General features: G+C 45.7%; 1 protein-coding gene across 2 annotated transcripts; it reads right to left on the reverse strand.

The window, feature by feature from the left end:
- Positions 1-237: 237 nt before the first annotated feature.
- TMED2 (transmembrane p24 trafficking protein 2) lies at positions 238-6612 on the reverse strand. Of its 2 annotated transcripts, XM_057422068.1 has the most exons (5): positions 6399-6612; positions 5022-5214; positions 4584-4604; positions 2609-2716; positions 238-1742 (listed from the first exon to the last, which is right to left on the reverse strand). In XM_057422068.1, the coding sequence occupies exons 1-5, from the start codon at positions 6576-6578 to the stop codon at positions 1618-1620; spliced, it is 627 nt and encodes a 208-aa protein (XP_057278051.1). In that variant the 5' UTR covers positions 6579-6612; the 3' UTR covers positions 238-1617. The 2 variants fall into 2 exon arrangements, with proteins under 2 accessions (XP_057278051.1, XP_057278053.1); XM_057422070.1 differs by lacking the exon at positions 4584-4604.
- Positions 6613-9039: the final 2427 nt, after the last annotated feature.

Here is a 9039-nt window from a genome sequence, read left to right on the forward strand (position 1 = left end):
CATCCCAAACCAATCTTGGAAGCTATGAATTACTGCTACCAGAGATCAGAAGGGCTGTGACAACAGCTTGAAATCCAGCAGCAAAGCAGTCGATTCAGAGTCAGCTGCCATTTCTTCTACTTGCCCACAACACACGCTGGAGTTTGGATGAATTCCTGATAACTTCAGAAATACTTAACAAAAGCTCTGTGTTAAAAGGTACTTCTTTAAATAAAATAAAAAAGAAACAAAAAAAAGGTTATTTTTTTAAAGAATTTGTTTATTCTCGAACCTGGGTCAGATTTCCCTTCACGAGCCATTTTTAAATGTACACCTTTGAATTCAATTTGACGTGTTCTACACAAAAAATATTGGCACACAACAGTTGCGCTAAGGTGTCAGAGCCACCTTCTCTGAGGAACTGCTGCAAGTGTTTGCCCGAGGTTGGAAAAGCTTTACCTGGAACATGAAAACCTGTAACAAATCTTAAATTAATCGTACAAAACTGCTGTGTGTTACTTGTAGAGGCTCCCCCCTGGAAAAGACCCCAGCCCGCCCCCCCCCCAAAATGATTACAACTAATATACATCAGTCACAACGTAATCCTGGCTCAGCACCCACCTCAGACGCTGCTTTACGTTTTAAACCAATCATCAGATAACGAGGAAAGAAACTTTGTACAAAACCAAATCTACACGTGCCTGGAAAAGAAAACACGCCGGTAGTTATAGCATCAGGGTGAGAGAAGGGCAGAGGCTGCCTTAACTTAAAGACAAGGGCTGCATAGCATCGCAATAGACTCCCAGAATCATTAACCCTTTTGCACCAGGAATCCAGGTTTCCTGAACAAGAACGCGTTCCCCATCGGCGCCAACCATCTAAGCTTTGGGCCTGCAAAAACCAAAGGGTTAACCATGGTCTGCCAAGACACTGCACACAATTGGCTTTGACATAAAACCTGTGAAAGGGTAAAACAAAACCGTCTGATGGACATGTGATCATGAGAGGATAAAATACCGTTTCATATTGACTAGTTAATTTAGAACTTTGGGAATAACCTGATGTAATGATTACATCAAGAGTGGTTACTGAAGACTCTTTTAAATAGCAACTAGGCACAAATACTAGATTGAAGTGGTCATCCGTCCTCTATTCATTATCAGAATAAAGTTTCCAATCTTCTTGGCAGTTTAAATAAGCAAAAAAGGGATTATTCCCATTTTTAACACCTATTGCAGGGTTAGAGATGTCAAACTTGCAAAACAGTCATGTTAGGGCCTTGTACCGTTTCCTTAGGTAGAACTGCAAGTACTCATGAAAACAGGGCAAAGAGTTAGAAAAGACATCAATGGTGCTTGTTACTACAGTGGATTACAGCATTTGCAGCTTGCTTGGACCTTGCTTAGCACACAGAGTAGGCAGATTTGAAGTGAAAAAAGTTATGCCAATCAAGTGACAAGATTTCAGCACAGCTTATGCTACAGAAGATATATAAAACCAATTCTTTTTTAACTAGGGAGGAACAAAAGCAAGTAAGTTTTACAGTTCAGTAAAGAGGGTTCAGAAAGTAAATGACTCTTTTTGTGACCAGGATGTTTGGTAGACAGTGAACTGAAATCCGGGACCAGAAAAGTACTCTTAAACAACCCTTCGGACTTCAAAAAACCTCTTCAGATAGTAGATTTGTCCCAGTGTCATGGCAACTAGTACAAGAGCTTCAAAGAATGACCAAAGAACCACTCTGCTGTTTGTGTTGTCATTAACTGTGGGGAGAAAAGAAATAAAAGAAGCAGTAAGTAACAAAGCATTTAAAACAAATTTAAAACACATTTTGTCATCAGAACACTGCACATAAACCGCAGGTATTTCTATCACATCACTGCAAGTGGCCTAGAAAGACTCTGCAGACTTGAGAGATGAGATCTGAGGGTGTTTTTCCAAAGAGCTTACTATGCAAGCAGATGTTTTAATCAACCTCAGCTTTGGACATAGATGGCAGCACCTCTATTCTGCCCACCTTCAAAGAGGTCAGACAGAAGCTTGTAACTTCCAAACAGATTATCTGTAGGTTCAAAAAGCTGAGGGGCCAATGCTTTAGGATAATGTTGTGTGTTCACATTACAAATACTTGCCATTATTCTCCCTGGGCTTCCCCTAAGGCGCCACTTGGCGCTCTCAGTCCCACTTTACAGCTGTATGTCAGAATGTGAGAGTTGTGACTGGAGTTCACCACACCTTACTTGGACAGAACAGTAGCTCTGCTCTATCTCAATGAAGTATTTCACACAGATTTTGGCTCAGTTATTAAGCCACACCTACTTCAAGGACGAAGTAGTAGTTCAACCAAAGTCTATCTCTGGGAACCAGCATTGCCCACGTCTGCATGAACACGCCATTCAAAGAACTGGAGAATCTGCACCAATTAGGCAGGCACAACAATCTTCATTACATGAGGGGTGAGCCAACTTACAGACGATTGCAACACCAGCTACATTCAGGATTGTAGGGGCAGGGCCTTCAGAACTTGGTCTAAGTGTTTTTCCTGGAACAGCTTTCATGGACTTGCTTTAAGCCACATTCTATAAATTCACTTGAGAGTGGAGAAAGCATTTAAATCAAAGACACGTACTTGCTCTATGTATTCTTTCACGAACTTCCATGTACTCCTGTTCATGCTTTACAGCCGTCATGGCCACTGCTAACTCATTAATCATCTCTTCTAGCTTGTTCTGATGAGCTGCAGAAGAATTTCAGAAGCATCAGAAAAGGTGTTATTGACACAGAAAAACAGTTGTTAGGATTTATGAATAGGTAATACTTCATTTCCCGTGGCAGAAAAATGCAGTCTGTACAGCTGAAACTTTCTACCCTTACAGCAAAGGAACAGTTGAGTTTTCACAGCATCACTTCTCCTAACATGTTCCTGTGGTATTTAGTAAGTGGGGAAGCATCTTCCTCCACATCTGACCAGAAAACACAAGACAGGATTTAGAATCAGTACAGACCACTGATTTCCAATATGGGCATACTCTTCCAAAAAAAAAATGGAACATAAGAACACATAAAATCAATACCACACACTAGTATCTATTTTGACAATATTGTCCAACATATTCCAAGCAAATTATCTGAACATCACAGCTTTTCCTAGTTGTTAAGCTTGCAAAAAAAAAAATGGAATGACAGAGTCTAGCTTAAGATCATGATGCTGGCAAAACGAGATCACTTTCTGAAGCAACATATCACATCTTGTGATCTTCCAGTCTAGCTGAAGCACAGCATTCAGCAGAAACGATGCCAAAGGGGCCTGGAAGAGGGCAGGACTGGCTTCAGGTCCTGGTGTGTTGTGAAAGCAGAAGAGGAGGAAAACATCAAACCGATAACAGAAAACTAGCTTGAGACAGCTCAGCAAATGGAAGGATCAGAGAGCTAAGATTTAGCAATTTGCCTGTCAATCGCAGGATCTTTTAAGTACATTCATGCTCACAGAACTGTCCCCTTTTACGTTATTCAAGTCACTTTCAAAGTTTTCTAGCACCAAGTTCAAGATGTCATCCCACAAACATGCCCTGGGCCATCAGCTCTTAAAATGAAGTCACAAACCCCAACACATTTCCCACTGAAGGGACATACCTGACTTTGAAGCTGCCTTATTACATCTTTATTTATAAATGGTTTCAGATCACAATCTGAAAATAAGGCTCTTCAAAATACATACCTCATGGGGAACAGTCAAAGAGGAGCAGAAAATAACACTCGTACAAGTTACAGTTAAACCCTTAACAGCTGTATAAACCGCATTCACTTTGCTAATATCATCAATCCCTTATTTTCACGGTCATTGCAGTAAGTGCAGTTTATTAGTAAAAGAATTTACACTCACAAGGACTGCTTAAACCCACTCCAAAAAATACACTCCAGAAGTGCCTTAAAAACAAAAGCTGCATTCATGTTCTTTGCAGCAGCTCAATCCAGACTCAATAACAGCTATAACTGAGTCTTTAAAAGAATAAATCAAAAGTTAGGGATTTGTTACTTTTTAAGTGATATCAAGCACTCAATGCACAGTTATTTACTTGCCAAAATAGAAAACAAGACTTTACTGCCTACCTAGCTAGTGATTGCTAAATAAACCCTTATAACTTGTTACCCACATTCATTTATTTCTTTTACAGCTAATGGCAAGTTTCAAGTGTTTCCCCTTGTAACGTTACTGATAATTCATAACCTAAAAGAAGCTTATTGCTCCCAGAAGTCCTTGATTACCCAACATCCACTTTTGCAATATAAAGCAAATAGAGTCTAAAATATCCAATGTTCTCGGATGTTCAGTGTTTAATTTCACCCCAAACTCCCACCTCCTTAAGACAAACTGTCAGAGACAGTTCAAGGACCTGATCCCAAGTGTTGCTAAGTATATAAACCTCTCGATGGAAGCTTGCAGGTGCTCAGCATTGCTCAGAATCAGACCTTCTATGTAGATTATTAAAGACATTCTCATGCTACAAACCAATGTTACAGAGAAAAGCAAACGTTAGCTGTTAGTGAATAAACATATGCCAAAGACAAGATGCTAATGAGCTTTCAAAAAGCAGTACACATACCATCCCAGGTATCTCCACCACCTAGAGGAAAGTGTAAGAGATAAACACAAGTGCAGGACAAAAGGCTGCAGATAAAACACTCATTTATACAGCTAAGAGAAAAAAATTATATTGGCACATTTATCAAAGAGCTCAACTAAGGCATGTAGGAGCCTAGGTACTGCTGAGCAAACTAGAAACAGAAGAATGAAACTAATGAAAAGACTAAAGGAGGAAGGCATTCGTTTCTGCAGATGGCCAAGTGATTCTCTGGTGATTTTTTGCATTAAACCATACAATGAGGTCTAAAACCACCCAGATTTTAGCTGTGCAAGAGAACGGCTAACTAGAGAGCCTGAAGAAACAGCAATTCTGAGATTCCTACTCAAGTTCAGAAGCCATGCATGTAGGGAATAGCTCCCAAGCCAGAGCTAATTCCTTTCCAGAAGTCTTCCTCACCTTCTGTCTCCATGTCCTGCCCCTTTGGAGCTTCTCCAATATCAATAGTGAACATCACTATCTTGGGAGTCATGGTGGACATTCTGTTGCTAAAGCAAAACTTGTAAGTTCCATCCATGTGGGCAGCAAACGTGTATTTTCCACTGGACTCTCGATCACCTTTATAAATTCCTTTATTATCAGGCCCTGTAATCTGGGGAAAACAAAGTGTCATATGTTTGATTTGAAATACAGTGGGTTCAAATATACCCTTACAACACTGCATGCATGTGCCGAAGTCACCCAGTCAGAATGACCAACACCATGTGTAATCTGGTTTGGCACTCTTCATACCTTCCCTCCCACAACTCAAAGGCAGTGATGCATTTTCCTGCACGTAACTCTTTGTAATAAACTTCTTGGTAAAGAAAGTCACACAAAAGCCTCTCTCACTGTCCAAGATTACACAGGCGAGATAAGAAGCAGTCAAGAACAAGTAAACCACAAGTTACATACAGCCCTGGCTGTTTGCTAAAGGAACAGCTACAGAAGAATCCTCACTGCTGATGTCTGAAGGAAAAGACGTTCTCCCACACATCGGTGCTACTTTAGGCACACAGTTGTGCACTGTTGCAGCGACCATTCCAAACGGGCTATTGCATTGAGTATGAGTGCTCAGCATCACTGCTATTTTGAGCCTTCCATTTCATCAGGCCAAACTCTGCTGCCGAGCTTCCACGGGAGCCATTTGAATGGGATTTCAGCTTCCTCTTCCTGCCTGCCCCGTGGAAGAGCCATGTGTCATTTGAAGCCGTTATACTCACTGCCAGCAACAACTCTCTCAGGTTTAAATTATCCCAAACAAACATCTCTCTGCTCCTCACCAAGACGAAAGGAATCCTTATTTACTATTCTCTTGATCTGATGCCTCACTGAGGAAAAGGACTTACCTACAGCTCTCAAGATGGCAATCACCCCGATTAAAGACAACGCCTTTCGATTCAAGGGGAGACACGCTGCTCGCAGCACAAGCAACGCGGTTTTATACACAGGAATCCTGTTCGTTCTTCCCGCCAAAGCGGTTAACATGACAAGTCTATACCGAGCCGGGCAACGCAGGAAACCTCCCGAGAACAGCCCTGGGGGCAGGAACGGCACAAGCGGCCTTAGGAAACGCAGCCCGTCGAGGCGGCTCCTCTTCCGCTCCGAGACCGCCCGATCCACCGCGGGGGGCCCGGTCAGCACGCACGGAGCCCCCCCGCAACGAGCCGGGACCGCACGGAACCGCCCGGCCGGTTTGACCACCGCTGTCCACCCCACACCGGGCGCTGCCCCGGCCTCCCCACCTCACAGGCGGCGGGGAACAGGCGCGGCTCAGCCGCGGCGCTGGGCCCTCACCTCCACGTCGATGTCCAGGAAGCCCCCCTCGGCCACCTCGAAGATGAGCCCCATCTTCGTGCCGGACGGCACCCGCTCCAGGAAGCACTCCTCGGCGTGCGCGTCGATGCTGACGAAGTAGGCGGCAGCCGGGGCCGCGATGGCGGCCAGCAGCGCCAGCACCGCCCGCACCGGCGACATGGCGGAGCCCAGCGGCAGCGGGCACCGAGCGGCGCGACGGGGCCGAGACTGCTGCTGCTGCAGGCCGGGAAACCCAAACCTGCTCCATCAGGGTAGGGATTGGGTAAAGAGCTGACGATCAAGGAGGTAACGGGGAAGCCCAGCTTGTGGGCGCGCAGCAAACACAGTCCGGCTCCTGCATCACGGCGTGAAAAGCCTCCTCTGCGTTGTCATGCTTAAATGCTACTTGTCAGTTAGCACTTGCAGTCGGCAATACAGAAGGCCGTGCTGGAGCTGAAGAGAGACTGTTTTCATGACTAGCTGGTTTAATTATCTTTAAAGATCTAAAGACTAAAGCACAATCTGGCTTTCCGGTGCAATATTTATGCGCTTGGGCTTGCCAAGTGAGCGCCAGTTGTTGTAGTCCTGGGTATAATGCCCAGACGTTGTGTTTGTGTGACAAATGGGATCCAATTACTTGATTAACATAAGTGAGTTTGCTCATCTCAAGCTGCCAGGTCCAAGCGGCAGAGCTGGATGTGCCAGTGCAGGCTCCGGGCATGGAAAGGAAAGATGCTGGCGAGAGGAAGGTGAACTTGAGGAGCTACAGGTCATGTATGTGAGTGGCAAGAGCCCTCTCCTGTCAAGGCGCTGAAAACTTCCATGGTTTCCAGTGAGTTTGGATTGAACCAAGCTTGAACCTGCTGCTTCCTGCAGCATGAACTGCTGTGCTGGTTTTCCATCTGTCTCAGTAGGGATTTAACTCTTCCCACCAGCACATTCTCCGAATCATTACTTTTTCCCTCTATGTACATTTACACATGAGAACTCATTTATACTGAATCCTGGTGACGTGAACTCTTTCTCTCATCTCTAACTTGGACAAAAGAATGATTTCACAGCATATCTGTCCCCTGAGGTACTGCAGTGTTCTCCAGATGTTCTGCTCGTGCTGCTGCCCCTTCCCAAGCTCCCATAAGTGTTGTTTGCCAGGGAAGGATGACTGTTACAGGGATGGATGGGCTGCTATTCATCCTATTGCTCTCTCTGGAACTTTGTGCAATACCCTGCAGCGATCAATTTTGGCAATAAACTTCACGAAGGATGTTAGATACATTTGCACAGGCTGTCATTGATGATTATTATTATAAGTTAGGCAACTGAACATCAAACTCTGATGCTTGGAGGCTGGTTTGACTTCCTGGCTGCCCAGCTCCAGGAATGTGAGCACTTGGCAGCATGGGAGGAAGGCTGAAGTTTTGTAACCTGTGACCTAAGGGGATGTTAATAGTATTGCCTGAAAAAGTTCCTCTGAGTGTCACAGTGTTGCATTTCCTATCAGTCATCCCTCCCATTCACTTGTATTGGTGTTTTTCCCTTCCTTGTGTGACAAATAGAGGATGAATGCTGCAGCCACAACATGCAGCATGTATCAGTCAAAGCTTGGCTTTTGCAACTCCAGTTTTATTTCTTCTGACTAATTGTTATCCATAGTATCTTGTCCAAACTATAATGCATTATTTCTGCACTGAATGCAGCAAGTGGCAGGATTAGAACCTACAATTGTTTAGGGGCACATTTAATATATCCATAATGGCCCATCTGGATAACCTCATACAAAGCACCATGAGAACATTTAAGAATGCAGTCACACCTGAAGGAAAAATACTGAAAAAAAAAAACAGAAAAGACACATTTGGGTTTAGTTTAAATTCCTCTGTAAGTGGATCTGTGCAGCAAACCACTTGTATGTATCTCTGCTGACACTAAACAGGCGTAAGGACTATATTACTCTGTTCTTGCAGAGTGAGTGCCTAAAAACCCCTAACAATGAGCGAGCTGCTGTGTGTGAGACCCATACTTGTCCTGCAGAATGACTTCTTCCCCCCCACGACGTTAGCCTGCAGCTATCTGTTTGCCTTCCTCCTCGCTTGGAGCTGAAGGCCATCTACCCTGCTCCTGTCCTGGCAGCTTCGAGCTCCGGTGCTGCCTCTGCCCTTGGGTACCGTGACACCACAAAACTGCGGTACATCCCTGTGCGCCCGCTCCAGGGATGGGTACCGTGGCACCACGGAACTGCGGTACATCCCTGTGCGCCCGCTCCAGGGATGGGTACCATCGATCCCGAATCCTCGATGACTCCCGTCCCGTTCAAACGCGTGGCTGCCATCCCGCACGATGGAGCGGTACAAGAGGCCGCTACCACGGCTCATCCCAACGCTGACGGAGCTCAGCGCAGGCATCAGCCAGGAGCATCCACAGAGCAGCGGCTTTCACCCCGGCTCCTCCCGTCGAGACCTATCGCGGTCACCGGTGGGGCCGCACATCCCGCAGCCCGGCGAGGCACGGCGGTGGCCGCGGGCATGCGCGGGGCCTCCCCCGGCCCGGCCCGCCCGGTGCCTGCCATTGGCCCCGAGCGGCGGGGCGGTGGTGGCGGTGCGGGCGCGCCCGCCCTCCCTCGGTCCCTCCTTCCCGTCGCCGC

The sequence above is a fragment of the Pezoporus wallicus genome, unplaced genomic scaffold, assembly GCF_028554395.1.
Source record: "Pezoporus wallicus isolate ANWC-B61680 ecotype Strahan unplaced genomic scaffold, APGP_CSIRO_Pwel_v1 contig_12728, whole genome shotgun sequence".
NCBI classification, from domain to species: Eukaryota; Metazoa; Chordata; class Aves; order Psittaciformes; family Psittacidae; genus Pezoporus; species Pezoporus wallicus.

Bases quoted from the DNA above. Each gene is read 5' to 3' on its own strand.
- TMED2 (XM_057422068.1), bottom strand. From the start codon at position 6,578: ATGTCGCCGGTGCGGGCGGTGCTGGCGCTGCTGGCCGCCATCGCGGCC. The intron at 5,215-6,398 runs GTGAGGGCCCAG...TGTTTTCCCCAG, and splicing joins TCCTGGACATCGACGTGGAG to ATTACAGGGCCTGATAATAA. The intron at 4,605-5,021 runs GTGAGGAAGACT...ACTTTCCTCTAG, and splicing joins GCAGGACATGGAGACAGAAG to GTGGTGGAGATACCTGGGAT.